This window comes from Bombus pascuorum, chromosome 8 (genome assembly GCF_905332965.1).
Source record: "Bombus pascuorum chromosome 8, iyBomPasc1.1, whole genome shotgun sequence".
Lineage (NCBI taxonomy): Eukaryota > Metazoa > Arthropoda > Insecta > Hymenoptera > Apidae > Bombus > Bombus pascuorum.
Window position 1 is genome coordinate 5133234 of NC_083495.1, and position 20984 is coordinate 5154217.

The 20984-nt window shown below is 34.1% G+C and overlaps 4 protein-coding genes across 6 annotated transcripts; 1 reads left to right on the plus strand and 3 right to left on the minus strand.

Moving 5' to 3' along the window:
• Positions 1-1244: 1244 nt before the first annotated feature.
• On the minus strand, positions 1245-5558 carry LOC132910156 (vacuolar protein sorting-associated protein 35). Of its 2 annotated transcripts, none has more exons than XM_060965662.1 (12): positions 5441-5558; positions 4646-4865; positions 4441-4564; positions 4137-4332; positions 3876-4070; positions 3718-3801; positions 3408-3644; positions 3038-3186; positions 2483-2969; positions 1992-2411; positions 1697-1840; positions 1245-1629 (listed from the first exon to the last, which is right to left on the minus strand). In XM_060965662.1, exons 1-12 carry the CDS (start codon positions 5441-5443, stop codon positions 1450-1452), a joined length of 2439 nt encoding a protein of 812 aa, XP_060821645.1. In that variant the 5' UTR covers positions 5444-5558; the 3' UTR covers positions 1245-1449. The 2 variants fall into 2 exon arrangements, with proteins under 2 accessions (XP_060821645.1, XP_060821646.1); XM_060965663.1 differs by having other exon boundaries at positions 4646-4844; positions 5441-5556.
• Positions 5559-5933: 375 nt separating this feature from the next.
• On the minus strand, positions 5934-7479 carry LOC132909987 (coiled-coil domain-containing protein 97). Its single transcript, XM_060965287.1, has 3 exons — positions 6391-7479; positions 6147-6309; positions 5934-6070 (listed from the first exon to the last, which is right to left on the minus strand). The coding sequence occupies exons 1-3, from the start codon at positions 7263-7265 to the stop codon at positions 6005-6007; spliced, it is 1104 nt and encodes a 367-aa protein (XP_060821270.1). The 5' UTR covers positions 7266-7479; the 3' UTR covers positions 5934-6004.
• Positions 7480-7557: 78 nt separating this feature from the next.
• LOC132909986 (ATP-binding cassette sub-family C member 10) lies at positions 7558-14670 on the plus strand. 2 transcript variants are annotated; one of them, XM_060965285.1, is made up of 17 exons: positions 7558-7678; positions 7960-8109; positions 8182-8937; positions 9141-9398; positions 9475-9748; positions 9826-10049; positions 10133-10370; positions 10457-10725; positions 10809-11039; positions 11102-11313; positions 11383-12238; positions 12314-12540; positions 12606-13112; positions 13176-13367; positions 13450-13693; positions 13769-13908; positions 13972-14670. In XM_060965285.1, exons 2-17 carry the CDS (start codon positions 7969-7971, stop codon positions 14087-14089), a joined length of 4887 nt encoding a protein of 1628 aa, XP_060821268.1. In that variant the 5' UTR covers positions 7558-7678; positions 7960-7968; the 3' UTR covers positions 14090-14670. The 2 variants fall into 2 exon arrangements, with proteins under 2 accessions (XP_060821268.1, XP_060821269.1); XM_060965286.1 differs by lacking the exon at positions 7558-7678 and adding an exon at positions 7779-7867.
• LOC132909989 (EF-hand calcium-binding domain-containing protein 11-like) lies at positions 14409-15743 on the minus strand. The gene is made up of 4 exons (XM_060965288.1): positions 14997-15743; positions 14830-14925; positions 14624-14759; positions 14409-14569 (listed from the first exon to the last, which is right to left on the minus strand). The coding sequence occupies exons 1-4, from the start codon at positions 15030-15032 to the stop codon at positions 14409-14411; spliced, it is 429 nt and encodes a 142-aa protein (XP_060821271.1). The 5' UTR covers positions 15033-15743.
• Between the last annotated feature and the right edge of the window lie 5241 nt (positions 15744-20984).

Here is a 20984-nt window from a genome sequence, read left to right on the forward strand (position 1 = left end):
ATATATATGTATATATATAGTAGTATAGTAGAAGATACATTGTTTGACTTAAAGTGAAAAGTTCAAAACTGCTTTATCTAATATGAAATATTAAATTATATATTAAATGGAACAATCGATTTAAAAAAATGTTTATAGTTTCAGTTTTTAAAAATTTCCTTCGAATTTAAAATCTTTGATACGAAAGGTTGCCAATAGGGTTGCGATCTAATGTACCTCAGATTAGTATCTAATATCTATCTTTAGTATCTACAGGTATCTATCTTTAGTTTAGCTTTACTTTTAAGTAGGTTTCAGTTGTAAGATCTAGATTAAGTTAATTTTAAACTTCATTATTGTATAACAAGGGATAACGAGGGAGTTATTATTTATTCTAGTTTTAAACCTTAGTCTTAGGTCTTACTTTTAAGTCTTAATTTTAAATTGGGTCACATTGTTAATTTTAAGCCTTAGTTTGGAAAGATCGATGTACTTGATTGATATATATTTACCAGCAGAAGCAAGCTTTTGGTGATCTTTTTGCTCCTTTGTTGATCTTTTACTCTTTCCACTGGCCGTAATCTATCTGTTTGGGTTATCGATAAATTGTATTGCGAATTTCTAAGTCAGACTATCTATATTTGATAATATACATATAATTAATAACTTATTTGAGAATATAAAAATGAAAATAGAAAAAATTAGAAAAGTTACATTTTTATGTTTCATGCGTATGAGACTACAATTTTATTTGAAACTAATTAAACGAATCGTCTAACTATGTGTAATGTACATGTGTAATATACGTAATGTGTGTACAGTATTTTATTATTTTGATATGTCATGCTTTCGCAAATATTGTAAAAGTATAAAATTCTATACTTCGTTGTCGATTATGGGATATCGTGTTCTGCATATATTTTATTTAGAATTTCATACATGGTTCTAGTTTTAATTCTAACTGGTATTATACTGTATCGGTAACATCGCATGTGATGCGAAAATGGTAACGGGGTCAAGTGACCTCCAAAACGTAGACTACGAAAAAGCATTGTAGGTCACGTCTATTCTACTAGACTATTCTATTAGGACGATTAAATCAATAGATGTAAAAAAATATTGTTCTATTGTATTTATAAAACAGAAATATGTGTGTGTATGTCACTAATCTATCCTTTGATAAGAATCAGACTTTGATTTAACATTTATAAAAAGTATTGTTCATTATGCTAGTGAGGTAATAAAAATAGTTTAATTTGACAACATTTTGTTAAAACAAATATACAGATTATATTTCATGAGTCAACAAACGAATTGCGATACATTATTAACAATTTTTGTAAGCAAACTGATGTGGTTTAAATTGTGGTGATTTATACCTAGTAAGCGTTTATCTTTAGAATCTATATTCATTTCGTAAAATAATTGATAGATGCTTTATGTACAAAATTATCGCATACAATAGTTACATTAAAGAACAAGTCCTTGATATGATAGACTATCCGTTTCCGGAGATTCCATTCTATTCCTTAAATGTTCTAATGTATTAGCTAAATGTTTTTGAATTTGTTCTGTTTCTTCACTAACTTCTAGGTTGGGGAGTTCTTCTTTAATCTTTGCGATCACTTGATTTACAATATCAACAGTGAACTGAAAATAAATAGCTATTAAGATATATACATTAATAAAAACTCTCAAGAACATCAGTAATTCTTACCGTAGTATTGTCTTTCTCGTAGAAATAAATGTAATGATTTAATAGTTCTACATACAATTGTACTTGAACTGAAGTATCCATGCATTGATTTGCAATTTTGATACCTTTTCTTAAACATTCTAATACCCTAGATTTATTTTGCATCTAAAATAATTACGCAATTATATTTATTTGATTATATTTTTTAATAATACTATTAAATACTACACATGTATAATCATACTTACATATTACTAAAATATATATATATATATATATATATATATATATATATATATATATATATAATACTCACTTCTTTTCCACCAGTTGCTAATGATTTTCCAGACCAGAATATATGAGAGCAAATAGCAATTCCTCTACATTGATCTGGTTTTCTTAATAATTTGCTAGCATATAAAACACATTGATTGCGTATTGGTTCTGCATTTTCTTCACAAAAACAACTCATTTGCTCAAATGTAGCAATGATCAATGTAATAGCTGCTAACTGCGCCTTAGAATCACTTATTTCATCTTCATATATTGAAAATGCTTGACTCATAAATTCATAAGCAACCATCTCAAAATTATCGAAACGAATTTCTCCTATTGCTATTGCACCCTGAAGAAATAATCTCAATGGCAGTTCAGCCAGTTCTGCTTTCATTAAAGCTGTAATAGTTGCATGACAGAATTGAAAGATTTTTTGACATTTTTTCTGCCACATTTCATCCTACAAAAACAGAAAATTAAGTTAATCATCTAATCTAAATGTTACAGCAAGTAAATTAGTAATTTATTAACTTGATCTTTTAATCCCTTATATGTGAAAGCAAGTTGGTAAGCTTGAAATACAATTGGTGGTAGAGTATATTTTATTCTCTTATTTCCACCAGCACTAAAATGTTTTCTGGCTGCACTTAATATCATATATTGTTGATCAGCTGTCTCAGACTTAAAATGATGTATTAATCTGCCAAGTAGACCCTGTTCTTCTGCAAAGTCTTCAGGATCTTCTTCTATGTTGGGTTGATCTGGTTGGTCTTGTACCAATGGAGATACCATAGAAAGAACTGCATCTACTTGTTCTTGAGTTGGTATTAAAGTCTCATTTTCTAAAATGTTTGTTATTATATAAATAGCTAATAACTTTCTGCCTTCGTAGTCAAAGTAATCTAGTAATGGAGCAAAATGCTCAAGCTTCAAAACAGTTAAGATGTTTTTATAATTATCTATTGGAATTTTCATTAGTCTCACTAATTCTCTTGATACAGCACTATTATACTCAAGCCTAAAAATTTATTAAATTCGTTACATAATTACGTTTGTAAAAACTTAATTCTATTGTATTATACATACTTATCTACATTCTGTTTTTGGAATATTTGAACAGTTGTTAACAAAACTTTATCCACATAGTTTACTCTATCAGGATAACACTTATGTGCTAAATTAATGAGAGCTACTTGAAGAGAAACTATATCCTCTGGGGGCATATCTTGTCTAGTCTGCAAATGATAACTAATTTTAACAATAAAAAAGATTATTAATTCAGTAATTATTACTAAAAATAATTCTCAGACTTAAACTAAGTGAGTAAGGATAATATATATTGGTAAGTAATCACATTAATATCAAATATATGTAGTACTTGATCATCACAGAAATTATAAATTCAGTAAAATTTAATTAATGCTATACATCCTTCTATTTCACAAATTATATTTACCTGTATAATTATAGCTATCTGATCACTAAAAACATCAAAAAGTTTTACATCCTGTGGAATTCCTGGTACTTGATTAGGACTTCCTGGTCCTCCCACACCATCTGATCTTTGACTAAATGCTGCAAGACGGTCTATTAACGAAATAATTATATTTTTTACATTTACACCATTCTGCAACTCAGCGCAAGATTTTAAAAATGCATTTAAAGTTTGTAGATGAAATTCATCAGGAAAAACCTAAATAAAAATATGGATATATTATTAATTATATTACACTGTTACTTCAAACATTTTTAGTTATTTTAATTACTTGTATTATGCACTCCATAAGATATTCTTGAGCAATTGCATCTCTGCAACTGACAACTTGTTCTAGAATGCCTGGTAAAACACGCTAAAAACCATTGTTATTAGCCAATAACAAACACTTTTTAATACTTCAACAAATTAAATGTATTTAAGATCAACCTTTTTGTATTTCTCTAAAGTAACTGATTCCAACTGGCTAAGTCGTACAAGATTAGTTCCCACTAATATTCTAAGTTCTTCTCTTTCTCTTTCCCTTCTTTCTCTATCTCTAGTATGACCTTGATGTTGCATGCGTACCCATAATTTATTCATTTCAGCAAAATTCATCAAGACAAAGTCTATACTGTCACGGACCTAGGAAAGAATAATTATTTACTTTTGAATAATTGCATAATTTGTATAATTTGCTTTTATACATACACTTCCATCTTCATCATCTTCTTCAGCAACATCTGGTAAAATGTTACGAGTGCACTGTAGTAAGTAATTCCTTAAAAAGAGACCCCTTAAAGGATGTTGAACTCCTCTACACATTTCTACCAAATCTCTTAATAAGTCTCTTTTTAATCCAGGTGTTGTTTTGATATATACTAATCCAACAGTGATAAGTAGATACCTATAAGAATATATATATTATCAGGATATCATGACTAATAATATATTAACTATGCACAATATAATACGCATAATGCATACTGGCATGATACTTCTGTAATAAACTTACAATCTAGGTACAATATTTCCAACATATTGTACTAATTCATATAAATCTGTAACTTTTCTCCCTTTCTGAAATTCATCTAACAAATAAAGTTCTAAATGTCTTAGTTCATCAGTAATAGCCATATCTAACATTAAATGTAAAGAAAAATATATTGTTATTATCTTATTATTAAAAATAATTAGTTATTTAAAATTAATAAGGATACATAATTCATAATAACTTTTTGGACTTAAAAGAGATGTTCGAAGTTCTCCTAACATTGTAGCTGCATGTTTTAATGCATCCATCAATTTGGATTTGTCCAAACAGTGTTTCATTTGAAAAGCTTGTACTTTAACCACACCAATTGCATCTTCAAGTAGTTTTTCTTGCTCTTCTACTCCAGTTATAGCAGGTGTCATTGGCTGCGAGAAAAATAAAGATACCTACCAGGAACACCAGGTAGTACCATGCTAGGTAAGCCACTCAATGCAAGCATGCACCATTTTATTCTTCTATGATAGAAAAGAAGCAAGGAGGAACTAATCTACTATATTATATCTATAAAACTATCCCATTAATATTTATAAAAAGAAAGAATTACATAAATTATGCAAAAAGCAACAAATCCTCTGATTTTACAATGCATTTATAATAAAAATGTACTATAATTAAAATATTCTTAATACAGGTTTCAAGTTTTATTATTTTTGATACAATGTTTGATTAAAGTTAGAGGTTATAATTTTAGCAAAATATTATTAAATAAAAGAAAATGCATTATTAAAATGACTTTTCTATTGCACTTAATAAAAGATTAAAAAATGTCAGACGGACCTTAAACATTCACTGAAATGTTCAATATAAACAACGAAATTTTGACGACAGTTAACCTTCATGACACAAATAATTTTGTTAAGGATAATTTCTTATATTTTTCGTTCGAATATGATTGGCATACAATGGACTGTTTCCATAAGCAAGGATTTAACATGCTTTTTAAGTTTAAATTTATGCTTACCATTTTCTTTTTTTTAAAAAAACTCAACACTTATTTCCCACACTTAAAACACCCACCGCTGAAAGTGACACGCTCCATACGAGCTGTATGTATATACTAGTATATGTAATTATCATGGACATAGGAATATATTCCTACAGATATGTACTTTGCAGTAATTACAAATATGTACTTCGAATTAGATATACTGATATACAAAGACTAATATTTGCATATATTGTGTGTGTATATATATATTATTATATATAATTATATTGTATAATTATATTGTGTATTATATATATATATATAATATTTATCGTTATAACAGATAAAATTTTTTTTATTTATATTGAACTATAAAAAAAGTTTCTCTTAATAATTGATGATATTTAATCATAAATATTGATTTTATAATTTTCCTCTACTAAATTGAATATTTATCAAGATCTTAATTATTTTATTTAATAGATAATGTGCTTGTGATATCATTGATTGAAGGAATAAATAAATATTTATATTTTTATAGATTTTATGCTTTTTTATTTACAAATGTTGCATCTAAATTATTATACATGTACAAGATTACATGGGCGAGTATTCATCACATACGAGATTATCCAAGGAGAGCCTATCTGTAGCAACCTGCTCCTATTAAATAAACAATCTTTTTATGAATCAGAACTTTTAATATGAACTGATCATAAGCTGTGAAATATCAATTAACCTTCAATGATTTCATATAAATATCCAGTTCATCCTCAGTCTCAGTTTCATTTGTATCTTCAGTTGAACCTATAGTTTCAGGTGATTCTGAATCAAAATATTTATCTTCTTCATCTTGTGTTCTTATATCTATGTTGTCATATGTTTCATTGTCATCAATAGTACTAAAAAGATATAAAAAATATATTTATAATGTACAAACAATAAACTAAAATTCTATTATGAAATTAAATACTTATAAACACCTGTAATCAAAATCTAAATCTTTCCCATCCAAAAAGCTTTGGTACATATTTGTCACAAATTCTTGTCTTAATATTTGCTTTTCAGCCTTTGAAATGCAATGTGGCTTTCTTGCTGCTTCGTTTTTATGTTCTATTTCATTTTCTAAGCTGGATGTTTTACCCCAATATGTAGTTTCTTCTTTATTATCCTTTGAATCATATATATCCTCTTGTTCTTCATCTGTATCATTTTCCTCTAGTACATTTTGTTCTTCTTCTTCTTGTAATTTTTGTTTCATCTTTAAATTATCCCGTTCAATATTTTCCATTAATAAATTCACAAAAGTAATATTTTTAGTATCTATATTATCCCTAAGTTTCTTTTGTTTCTCAGTCATATATTGTCCAATTAAATGCTCGTATAATAATGGATTTCTTTTCATCATTTCGGTTTCACTAAAGTACTCTCCTTCTTCTATTAACGTTTTTAAAGCCTGGTATCTTCTATTTCTAACATCTGTTTGTCTTTTTGAGTTGTTAAAATATCTTTGTAATCTATTACAATGATAAGCGACTTCATAATCTTTATCTTTACAGTTTTCAAAAAACTTTAAATGTTCTTTTTTCATATAATGACCAAATTTGGACAAGAATAAACAGTAACTTTTTTTAAGAATATTACGTGCAATTATTAGCTTTTCTTTAAAAGTTAAATCTGGATCATCTTTTTGTTGATTCTTGAAAATTGCCTTACTTTTTGCTATATGATGCAACAGTTCCTCTTTTAAATTTTTATCCACTTCATTTAAAGAAGTTTGTTGCGAATCATTTTCGTTATTTTTGTAATTTACAGTCATATCCGGGGCATTATTTTGTATATCTTCTTGCTTATTCATGTTTAATCACACTGTTTTATTTGATAACCACAATTTTAACATAATTCAATCAGTACGATTAATTTATTGATTTGTATTATATCTCATATATTGTAATTCTACATTTACTTGCGACGTAAATCTTTTAAAATAATGCTTTTGTTTTTATTTTTAATTTAATGTATGTTTTTTATACAAGCCATATCATATGCGTCATCGACACTGGTTGTCATCAAAAACCTAACCTACAAGTTTGCTTTGATATGAGACTGTATAATTCGAAATATGATACACCACGATATATATAATAAATATTAAGATACATATATATATATATATATATGTATATATGTATATGTATATGTATATATATAAATACATACATGCGTGTGTATACATATATTAGTTTATAAACTGAAATATATATTTCATCAGTAAGTACATTATAATATGGCAAATGTGTTATATTATTGTAGGTTGTCTCTTAATTATTATTTCAAACAATTTTTGCAAACAATTATGGTATTTCAAATAACAGATAAGAAATTTTACAAAATAATAAGTGTTTAGTTGTTAATTATGTGCAATAGAAATTTCATACTTCTCTTACAACTTATTACAAAGTAGATATTGTGTCTACATAAGTAGGCACTGATTCTTTTGTAATATACTTTGTTTTACAAAGGTGCATTTTTTAGTTTGAACTTATTTGTAGATTTTAAATATGGATAGGTGGTTAACTGATGATGATGAAGGAACATGGAAATGGAATTGGACAGAATTATGTGGGTACAGTGGAGGCATTAAGCCTTTAAATCCAGATACCCATGATCTTGATATTTGCTTTCAACAACTTTGTCTCCAGGTAATTCATTGACACTGATGCTTCATGTGCATAAATCATACATATTATAATATCTTCTAAAATACTTTTTAGATTCCAGTTTTAATCTGTATTGCTATAATTTCTGCTTATCATTGTGGAAAAAGAAACATATATCCTATTCGTCATTTTGGCTCTAATTATGTTATAAAGTTGAGACTTATAATTACATTGTGCCTTATAATTCTTCCTATACTTAGAGCATATATTATTCTTAGTAATACTGTTCTTGCTCCACTAAAGCATGTATTACCTAGTAATAATCCGATACAAGAATATATTATGACATCAACTAAAAAGCCAAATATATCTTCGGAGGATTCAACTATATTACATCATATACAAGATGAATGGAATCGTACTATTGATTTTGCAAAATCAATTTTTTTCCCAAAGAACAGCATTCAGAATATCACTGAATCTTCTGTTATTTCTAACACACAAGAATATGGTCCAATATTAACTGCAGTCAAAGATAAAGTCACATCAGCTAAACCTATTGACTACCTTGTGGCAGGTACTGAAGGATTAGCATGGGTTGTTCATCTTTGTTTCATAACAAGCTTAAGAAGAGGAAGGAATTTTAATCCACGTGGTCCAGTTTCACTTCGGGCATTAATATTTTTATTGATTGTTATTTCTACATTGCTGTTAAGAAGCCATATCAAGCACAATCCTCAAAATGATGTTTTACCAAATTTGTCATTGGGATTTAGTATCAGCGTTGTCACTCTATTAATACTTTATGCTATAACATTGATACCCGGTCATAGTAATTTACGAGATATGAGATCATCTCAATTTAATGAAGTAAGTTATTATAAGTTGTTTATTTTCAAATATAGTGGTTCATATTATCAGTGATTAGTGTTTTTTGTTTGCTTATCAGTGTAAGAGATTTCAGACATCTGCTACTAAATGTATGTGCTGTTACCAAATTGACTATGATATCTAAAATCATGGATTATTAAGTAAATATAGATATCACAAATCAATGAGAAATATGTTTATAGATAGGAGAACAAACTGCACTATTGAGTAGTCCTAATTCTTCTTATGTAAGATTTCCCGAAGGGCAGGACCCAATTTATCTTGGGACTGCTATGGAGGATGCAACCGCATCTTCCAAACTTATATTTCATTGGGTAAATCCATTAATGGAAAAGGGTGTTCATGGTTTATTAAATCATTCAGATGATTTATTTGATTTACCAGAATATATCAGCACTAATACAATTAATCAAAAGATCGACAAGCATCTACAAAATATGGTAAATGTAATATTATATTTTTTCAACTATGTTAATGACCAAAATAGTTACTTTTAAATTTATAAATACATTGTAGCCAAATCATATAACTAATCAAGTAGAAAATTTTGAGTCAATATTAGAAGCACATGTTCAAACAGTTACAAACAAAATGACCTTGTTTAACCTATTGCATAAATGCTTTGGTTGGGAGTTTTATTCTGTTGGAATATTAAAATTTATCACTGACTCTACTTCATTTATGGGACCATTAATACTGAACAAATTAATTGGTTTTATTGAAGACAAAAATGAACCTCTCTTATATGGATACCTATATGCATCATTAATATTTATAAGTGCTTTAATAGGTAGGTATTCATAAAACTGACTAATTCTTGAATAAGGAATATGTTTGCTGGAGGCCCTAACAATTTTCTTATTTTAGGAGCATTTTGTAATACTCATTTCACCTTCTGGATGTCAGTAGTTGGTTTAAAAATTCGTTGTACAGTCGTAACTTTGTTGTATAGAAAGATTTTGCACTCTTCAAATATTCAATTGAAGCAGCAATTTAATTTTGGTGAAATTGCTAATTTTATGAGTACGGATAGTGATAGACTTGTTAACAGTTGTGCAAGTTTTCATGCATTTTGGAGTATACCATTACAAGTAATTTCTTGTTTTATTGTATAGCTCTATTAAAAATCGATTTATGAGCACTTAATATACTTCTATATTTATATGTTTTTCAGTTAATTGTAACATTATATCTTCTATACAAGCTAATAGGAGTTTCATTCTTAGCTGGAATTGCTTTTGCAATAATACTTATACCTATAAATAAAGCGATAGCAACTAAAATTGGAAAATATAGCACGAAATTAATGGAATGTAAAGATCAAAGGGTGAGACTTGTAGGGGAAACATTACGTGGAATAACTACGATTAAATTAAATGTGTGGGAAGACCATTTTTTGCGGAATATATCAAGTTAGTTCTTCAGAAATACGAATTTGTTTTTTTATCATTCTCTCATTTTCGTATGTAATATTTTATGCTTTCGTTTTTTTATACAGAATTGCGTGAAAATGAGATTAAATATTTACGGGGTAGAAAATATTTAGATGCTTTATGTGTTTACTTTTGGGCTACAACACCTGTATTGATATCTATATTAACATTTGCTACGTATGTACTCCTTGGACATGAACTTGATGCAAAGACAGTATTTACTAGTATGGCATTATTGAACATGTTAATAGCTCCACTAAATGCATTTCCATGGGTTTTGAATGGTCTTACAGAAGCTTGGGTATCACTTAAGAGAATTCAGAAAATGTTAAATGTGAGTTAAGGTCGCAGTTTAGTTGCGTTTTTATAGGTTTAAAAATTAATTAAAAAATATTAATTAAATTCAACTTAATATAGTTGCCAGATGCGGATATGTCATCATATTATTCAAAACCACCACCTGGAATAGATCTAGTGCTTCAGGATACAATGTTTAGCATAAATACAGATCAAAATATAGAACAAAATGGTCTTACTACTCCTAAAGATGTCTCAAGTCCATCTGGTAGTTCAGAGTCTAGAAAGATTGTTACTTTTGAAGATGATGCTATTTTTAGTCTACATGACATTAATATTACTGTTCCAAAGGTAATAACATTGCAATTCATTTTAATTGAATTAAATTTTATGAATTGTATACTTTGTTCTAGGGACACTTAATTGGTATTATAGGAGAAGTAGGTAGCGGAAAATCACTACTTTTAGATGGTATTTTAGGTGAAATTATTAAAGTCCGTGGTACGATAGCAGTAAATGACATCGAAAACGGTTTTGCGTATGTAAAACAAAATCCGTGGTTACAACGAGGTACAATTCGAGACAACATTCTTTTTGGGAAATCATATGATTACAATAAATATAAGTAAGTAATGAATTGTATATAAGAAAAAATATTGCAGTATTCGTAACTTAAGTAAATTATTTATAATAGGAATATTTTGAAAGCATGTGCTCTCAGTGCTGATCTAAATTCCTTGCCTAAGAAAGATCTAACACCTATTGGCGAAGCAGGAAACACGTTAAGTGGAGGTCAAAAAACAAGAATTTCTTTGGCACGTGCTGTATATGCGGATAAAGATATTTATTTATTAGATGATGTTTTGGCGACTTTAGATCCAAAAGTCGCTAGTTACATATTTAAACGTGTTATTATGGGTTTACTGAATAACAAAACAAGATTGTTATGTACTCATCAAACTCGATATTTAATGTATGCAAATTTAGTAATAGAAATGTCAAAAGGCAGGATCATTAATCAGGGTAAACCAAGTGATATTTTACCTGATATAGAAGATTACTTATTATCTTCAGAGTCTATAGAGTCAGACTTAGACAATATATCCATAAATGATTTACCAAGAGAACTATATCAAACTGATAAAAACAAAAAGGATCCCTTGCTTGATGAAGAATATAAAGAAAAGGGCAAAGTTCAACTTGGTGTATATAACTGTTACATAAAAGCAATAGGATATTATTTAGCAATTTCAATAATGCTCTCTATGTTCCTAATGCAAAGTTCCAAAAATGTCACGGATTTATGGCTTTCTTATTGGGTTACTCACAGTAACACAAGTGTAACTAATATCACAGATAGCTCACCAACTTTACGATTAGATTATGTCTTTGACAATTATAATATAAGCACTAATTATTATTTAACGGTATATGCGCTGTTAGCTGTATTTAATACATTATTCACATTAATGAGAGCATTTATGTTTGCATATGGTGGAATTCAAGCAGCAATTTCTATACACAAACAACTTTTAAAGGTTGTAGTACGGGTATGTAAACTTCATAAAAAATACCTAATATCATGCTAAAATATATAGCCTGAATAACATAGGATATTTTTTTAGGCTAAAGCTGTATTTTTTGATATTCAACCATTTGGAAGAATTCTAAATAGGTTTTCATCCGACACATATACAGTCGATGATAGTCTACCTTTCATCGCTAATATATTATTCGCTCAGCTATTTGGATTGATTGCAACAGTTATTGTCATAGCCTATGGAATACCGTGGATACTTTTGGTACTGGCGCCATTGGTACCGGTTTATCATTGGATTCAAAATCATTATAGGTGTGTTGCTTGAAACATAACACGAATGTGTCTCGAATCACATGTTAATTTATTAATATTTTCAGATTAACATCGAGAGAATTGAAGCGTTTATCTAGTGCCGCACTTTCACCATTATATGCACATTTTAATGAAACTCTACATGGACTATCTACCATTAGAGCATTTCGCATGGTATCTCGCTTCAAACAAGCAAACGAACTCTTGTTAGAAATCAGTCAAAAAACGCAGTTTGCGTCGTTTGCAGTGAGCCAGTGGCTTGCATTAAGATTACAGCTCATTGGAGTAGCACTTTTAGCAGGAGTGAGCAATATAGCAGTTTTACAACATCAATATGACATTGCGGACCCTGGTTTAATAGGTCTTATTATTACTTACACCTTATCCGTGACTGGATTGCTATCTGGCGTAGTAAACGCATTTGTTGAAACGGAGAGAGAAATGATCGCGGTTGAACGTGTAAAACAGTATTTAGAGAATGTTCCAGTAGAAACTGCAAAAGGAGAAAATCCACCATATGCTTGGCCAAGTCAAGGTGTAATTGAATTTAGGAACGTCGTTTTAAAATATAGGTAATTAACACAACTAATTAAATGCTATTATCCAGTATTATAATCGATGTTTAAACCATGCAGAGAGCATTTAGTGCCATCATTGAATGGCATATCATTCGTTACGAGGCCAGCAGAAAAAATTGGAATTGTTGGTCGTACAGGTGCTGGTAAAAGTTCCCTGTTTGCTTCATTATTTAGATTGACGGAAGTAACTTCCGGGAGCATATTGATCGATAACGTGAACATACGAACTTTACAACTAAATGCAATAAGGTAAGATGCGTCAAACTAATTACCCAATTTAAGAAATGGTTAATTTATCAGTATAGAGAAGTAAGAGTTTAAATCATTTCAGATCTCGATTAGCTATCATACCTCAAAATCCATTTTTATTTTCGGGTACGATACGAGAAAATCTTGATCCGCTAAATCAATATCCAGACTTACAAATATATAAAGCTCTCGAGAAATGCAAAATTCATTCGTTGGTACATCGTTTAGGGGGTCTTGGTGCTACTTTAAATGAAAGTGGTAGCAATTTTAGTGCAGGACAAAGGCAATTGTTGTGTTTAGTTAGAGCAATTTTACATAACGCTAAGGTATTATCAAGTTTTTAAATTGGAAACACAATATATTAGTTTATATAATTTTTAATTATTAATCTATTCTTATAGATTGTCTGTATCGATGAAGCTACGGCAAACGTTGATCAAGAAACAGACAAGTTTATTCAAGCAACAATAAAGTCTTCCTTCCAGACCGCTACAGTACTCACTATAGCGCATAGGATAAGGACGATCATGTACTGTGATAGGTATGTTAGTTTTACAGTTTACTCTAAACGTGTATGTTTAATACGCATCTTTTTCTATTTTAGAGTTCTTGTAATGGGAGATGGCGAAGTTTTAGAATTTGAAGAACCGAATTTATTGATTCAAAATGTTAATTCCCATTTCTATCATTTGGTAAGCCAAGAATTTTCTGACAAAGAGTGAACGTTCTAAGACTACATATGTTTCATCTAAATATATTTATTTTTTCTTACGCAACAAACTTTTTACAAGTACGTGGTTTTATAATGTGTCATAGTATTAGTTATTTTTACTGCATATAGCATAATGCATCTTGTACATCATCGGTAAGAAATCTGTATTTTGTCTTATAAATTATAATTATTTTCGTACAAATATAATCTATAAGAATATAAATAATGCGCTAATTTAGTAAACGTATTAGGAGATTACGATACAAGACAAAATATTTGATTTTTTATTGTTTTATATTTAAGACATTTGTACTAAGTCAGACTACCTGTTATGTTGATGGTAATATACGTAAAAATTCATAAAAATCGATATATCCTTTTCTATAACGATCTAATTCTTTGAACATCGTTTGCCACATTGTCGGTAATACTTTCAAGTTGACAGACTTGCTTGCAGAATAGAAATCATCCAATATTAAATATCCTTTATCTACAAGAGAGGCTCCTTGATGTCATTGAAAAATCTATTGTTAACAATACCTACGATCCTTATCCAGTAAAGCAAATAATAATTCTGCATTAATGTATGAATCGTCCTTTTTACTCTTCTTGAACACCCATGATTCAAACTCCCCGTACAGAATTCTCTCTGTAGACTGAAAAATCTGCTTCACTTCCGTCTACAGATCAAGACAATAATTAAACATTTTTTAAGCAAAAAATTATTTTCTTCTTAAAAAAGGACTTTACTTTGTTCGGGCGACATCCGAAGACAACAGTCATCGCTATTTTATACTCTCGTTTGCTCAAAGATCCCCTTCCATCAACGTCAGCATAGTTAAAGGCCTGAAATCAAATTTCAAATCACCAAAATTTCGGATATTGCAACTATTACCGCGATCGAATCTTCATTTTACAATGCTCGCGCGATCCTTGATGCCGTTTGGCTTCATCTCGGTCTCCCCGAATGGATCCGGCTAGAATGAAACTTTCTTGAACGATTTCCATATTAAGCAATTTGATGAAAGCGAGGTGTTGCCTGTAGTCGCGTAATAGCGTAATAAGAGGGAGAAGGTATCGGTCTTTCACGCGAGGAGCTCGGCCGTCACGCATTATATTGTAATTAAAGCGGTGCCTCTCCTTTCAGGCTGTGGTATTTTGTAATATTCATCGCGGGGCCAATTAACGCTGCCGCGGGACACGTACACGCATCCTCCTGCGGCTGTGTGCGCCCGATGACATAACGCGTCTGCTATATCCGGCATTCAACGGACGTTTTCGCGGCCTCTGTTACCGTTCTTCGTCGCTGAAAACTAATGAGCTGTAACCCCGACTGATTTCACTTCCCGGTTTTTAATTACCCGCCATTTAAACCCGTTTATTCCTTTTTTCTGTTCCACGCATATACGTATATCGTAATAGGGACGATATTATTTTTCACGCGCATCCGCTCGATGAAACAGGCTAATACGACGACAGGCCAGTACAATTATTTATATGGCGCTAATGATGTACGTTTCGCACGATCGTCTGTCGTACGTTCTCACCGCGACATCGACGACAGTTCAAACAAAGCATATACCTCGCAAATATTGTGTTCATTTCTTAACGACGATTTCATACGAAGCTGAACGTTTCTACGTGTGACAGAATTCTGATAAAATCTGTACGTTCAATCTGTACGATAAAATCTGTAAGTTCACCGATCGTATCGATTCAGAGAGTTCCTTCGAGACAAACTGAACTATGACCAACGATAGATGCTCTTTTGTCAAAGGTGCCACGTTTCAATAACGCAGTTTCTTTGTCTGCAATCCGTTCGAGGTTCGTGCCCCTTTGGAAGCTACGAATTAAGTAATTTTCATAATTCTTCGTCTCGCCGCGATTCTCAGGGCGACGCGCCGTCACAGATGGGAATCTAGCGTGGCGGCAGGAGCTCTGTTTTTTTTTTGCTCTTTATAGACGCGACGACGAGCCGCCTTTGAAACACGTGTGCTTCCGGCGCAAAGCACAGGCAATCTCGGCTTAAAAGCGGAGCCTTATGGTGTCGTTGTGTCATCAGCCGATACTCTTCGACAGACCATACAATGCACGTAGGTAAACGTTCGTAAAGAATAAGTTTACGGTATGGATATTTCAATCGTAAAATAGAAGTTTACAGTACAGTATCGCATTTTCTGCCATTGAGGAGGAGCAAGTTTCGCTGGAGCGTCGCAGGGTTTACGTGTACAGGTTTTCCTTAAAAAGAGGATTAAACGCGAAGCGTGGAATATTTGAAATTTCATCTTGGATGTAGTTCGTCTCGTGACATAGCCGGTATACGCACAGCCCTTCGCTCTTGCGCGTCTCGCTGGGTACTCGAGGCTTGAAGCACAGTCACTAGCGTAGGGGGCTTGCCGGCTACCCCAAAAGTGCACCTATCAAGGGTTGGTTTCAACGAGCTCACAGCCCTGGAGACCCTTGCTATCGCGGCGACTGCGCACCGCTCTTCGAAAACTAGTTCGCGTTTTGTTATTGGATTCTCGGGCGACGTTTCGAGTTGGCGAACGACAGAAATCGCGTGTCGAGATCGAACGGAAAATGTATGCTCGTTTATATGTCGCACGGTAACGTACTAACACGCGTTAATGTTAACGTGTAGTTTACCGGTTGACTCGTTGCAATTTGCATGCGTTTCCATTTCACGCACTATTTGCCTGCGGGGCGATGCCTGGTCACGCCTCGAATATCGTCGCATTTATCTAAGAATATTACTCGTCGTTAATAAACATAGTCGAAACTATCGGTGAATTAGTAACGCCTGGTACCCATGGCACCCCGTGTTTGATGTCTACGGGTTTATCGTCGATGCGGCGCGATCTCCACGGTAGCGAAGGGTGTCTAGGCCTTCGTTCACCCTTGAAGTTACACAGAAAATATGCCAATATCGTTCGAATGAGGGGTTCTGGGGCGGATAAGGAAGCTAGGCGACGATGGCGCGATTGCCAGCGAACGCTGTGGAGAAACGTTTACTAGCGATCGTGTCTACGCCCCCGTTAAACGGTTTCTCGCATGGAAGAAAAGTTTGATTCGCAGACCATGGTGAAACGCGTTCTCTTCCGTGGTGGACACACACGCATGATGTCAAGCGACTGGCTGATTACATGGCAACGGACCATATATTTGCATTAAGCCGCGACTCACCATAACTCATTACGTCCACAATTCTCTTTCGTCAGTCGGCAACATGTTGGCCGCATAAATCACAATTTGCCCTCCACCGCTCACAGGTGGACACGACTAGCCGAGCTCGAATCTTGAAAACGCCATGCGATCGCAGTGTGCACCATGCAAAACCGAAACGATACCCGGTGTCGTGTTTAATTGACTCTGATGTTATATCCATATGCCTGGTAATTGCAGAATCGTAATGACGATCTCTTTATCGCACTGGTACATTCGAAGATTTAGCACCATGAGTGGAATGCGCGAAAGCTTTTTCTTATCAAGGACTAGAATCTGTTTCATGGCGTTTCGAGGCGGTCGATCATTATTGGCCGTGTGATGTTTTTCGCGAGTGCGAATACAATTTCGGGTAGAGGTCGAGGCTCCGCGGCGCGCTGCGACGATGAGACGTCTCTCGACGCCGTGTTGACGCGGCGCGTTGACACAGCGGCGGCCGTGTTTGTAGAACAATGTCCCCGCGGTATTACTAGAAATAAAAAAACGGGATAGACGTGTCACCAGACGAGTGTAACGCCTCTCATATTTCCATTAAGTAAGGCAAGACACAGCCGGATAACGGATATAACGGACGCGAGCTATGGCTTTTACCGTGATTAGTGCATCATGCAATGGGAAGGTTCGTAGGGTATAGAGGTGCGTGTGAACGTTCTTGCATATTGCACGCATATAGTATAAATGCGTTTGCAATATTACGCGCGCGCGTTTACGCACGTTCCTCGGCTATTGCCATGGATTTCGAAGTCTAGTTCGTTCGTATTGGGTTCTTCCCCCGGGAGAGAGACTATCGCACCGCCCGGAAATTTTCTCCTTCTTCTGTCGTCTGCCAGTCCGTTCTTCGTGGAAAACACGCACTTACACATTGGTTGGATAAATGAAATCCTTCGACATTGAATCCATTAAGCCGGTTCGGTATCGTCCACGAGGAGCATCCTTAATAACGTTCGTTCGTGGTTTCTTGAATGCGAATGGTTGGGGTATGTACGTTCTTGACGCTATATTTTCACGCGTAAAACCCTTATCGCCTGCTGCGTAAGTACTATTATGCGTTTGCAAAATAAAAAATAAAAGGAAGAAAAAAAAGGAAAGAAATGGGAAAGAAACGATGGGAGACGGGTGGGGGAGGGGAGGAGAGAAAAAGGAGAAGGAAACGCAACTTCTGAATTTCAGTCAAGGATCGTCGAGACGATGTTTCGGTGAAACTTTCTATACGTGTGCGCTCTCTGTCGCGACACGGTCGTGCTCGCATTATACGGTCTGTCGCGACGAGAAATAGCGGAGACACGAAGGTGGCGGGTCTTCTACATTTACTCCTGTTCCGTAGAATCATTACTACGTCCCGAGCTAAGCCAAGCGTATGGGCGCCTGTTGACGGCAGCCGTTGATGCGTTAAAGGGACGAGGAGATAAGTTTTTTTCGCGAATTATGAAGGCGCTCATTCATTACGTGTTCTGTAATTGACGAGTTGCACGAAAGAGGATGGAGCTAGTATCAACAACGTTCTCTTTCCGTCAAGATCCTATCTGCCGGTAGTAACGTTATTTCTTCTCCTTTTCCCCTCGCTTCTTCTCTTTTTTTAACATCTCCATTAGCGACCAATGAGTCTCGCTCACGATCATCGATGAAAAATTCCACGAAATACCGGAATATGTTTCGTTGCAGTATCGGTAATTGAATAGGGAGGGTGAAAGAGTATTGCCGCGGCGAACGTTGCTGTAGTCAGATTCGATTTCGTAATTCATTAGCATAGAATTTCCGATGAGCTATGCTTTGTTCGTTCGACATTATAATAATTTAACCGAAAGCTATCGGAGGCGGGGGTTGCGATTGCCATGGTCCATGCAATTGGCTTCCACCTGATGCGAAATAGATGCAGCTCCGAGTGGATCGAGTTCATTCGTATCATGCCAAATGTGGCATAGGCGGTAATTGAATTTCTCTCTTTCTCCCTCTCTGTAGGTTTGTTTGTGCGTGGTCAGCGACTAAAAAAGTCGGCACGCGTATGATTTTGAAAATAGAAAGAGATTTAACGCGACTACTCGCGAATCGAGGGAGAAATAAAAATCTTTGTAAGAGAAAAGAAACTCGTGGCAGTTTTAATATTTCTGGAACGTTTTCAAAGCTCGCGCTTTTCTACTCGTCGTCTTGATATTTCATCTCTATCTATCTATTTCGTCTTTGCTTTATGCTTTGCTCGTAAAACCTCGCCAAGCGTTTTCTTGTCGGTCTTCGTTTCCTGAATTGATTACGCTTACCCCGCTACGGCGTTATCCCTTTACCTAACGGGTCGCTAATTAAAGGCAGGGGAAAAGTCGATCGATCTTCTCACAACGATCTTGAAACAGTATATCCATTTCCTCGATTCCTGGTACAGGCAACGGGTTCGGTGGTTTCTCCGTCGTCGATAGGGGGCTTCTTAGTCGAGCGAACACTTACTCGTTTACAGAACACCCTCCCTCGTTTTCCTTCTTCTTTTTCTTCTTTTAATCTCTCCTGCTTGTCTCGTATCCGGTTTCACCTCCGTTCTCCGCTAGCTTTGCCGTTAAACAAGAGCTGACAAAAACACGTGTAACTTTCAATTGGTCGAGCAGTCACTTCGGAGATTCTCAACGGGGTTCCTTAATTGGGTTAAATAAATTTGGCTGGCAGGCATATGTGTACAGAGCAGGATGGAGGTGGCCTTCGTGCGCGTCCGTGCGACACGTAACGAAACTATAGTCGAACATGGTAAGACGAACCCTTTGTAGTGTTCGTGTTGTTGCAAAGGGTTAAAATTGAACGGGGGATGACCCACGTTGAGGAATTCGATAAACGAACTCCAGAGAAATTTATTTGCCTAAACCGGACTTAGCCTTGTACGATCCGTGCACGTTCACGGATGACGAAGGAAAGAGAAACGATCCGTCGCGGAGCCCGATTCCACGGACATGCCCGGCTTTTTATAAATATTTAAAGGAAGCTGGGTAGTTCGCGAATCCACGACGATATTCCGAAGCCTGTTAATGCAGCGAGGTCTGTATTAAAGCCTCGTCAATATCGGTACCGGCAACAGGCCGTTACAGTATCCGGATGAAAAAGAGGTAACGACCGAGGGGTGTGAGGAGAATTGGAGGCGACCGACCATCGTTTGTCTGGCTGGCGGAGTTTTCGCTTGGAACTATAAGGACTCCGCGCTTTAATGAAATAAAGAACCGGAGGAAAGTACTGAATTTTCTAGCCGTGGGATCTTGCTTGTAAACGATATTATTACGAGGTCGTGTTGAAAATATTGCGACGTTTTCGCGTCGGCGAGGATGTTCCATTTAGTCGGACGATTCAGAAAATGAGGAACGATTTGCCGCTTCGACGAACGTCATCCTGTTCATTCCATCCACAAGCACGGTACACTATGATTGCGTGCGTGAAAAGCGACACGTACGAAGGGAGATGCACGCATACAACTAACATCGCGAAACGTTGGAACGCAGCAACGTTTAATACGTGCACACGTATATTTTATATGAAACGAAATCGATGGATTGAATTCACGAAGTACAATGTTTGATGGTCCTATACCGCTATAAAAGACGATTTTCAACGGGACGGTCGAGTTGGGATTTTTCATATGTTTCCTTGTTGCTAGGGGGCGACACCTTTTTCCGCTATGAAGAATGTAATCAATTTCCGGCACATACATCAGCCAC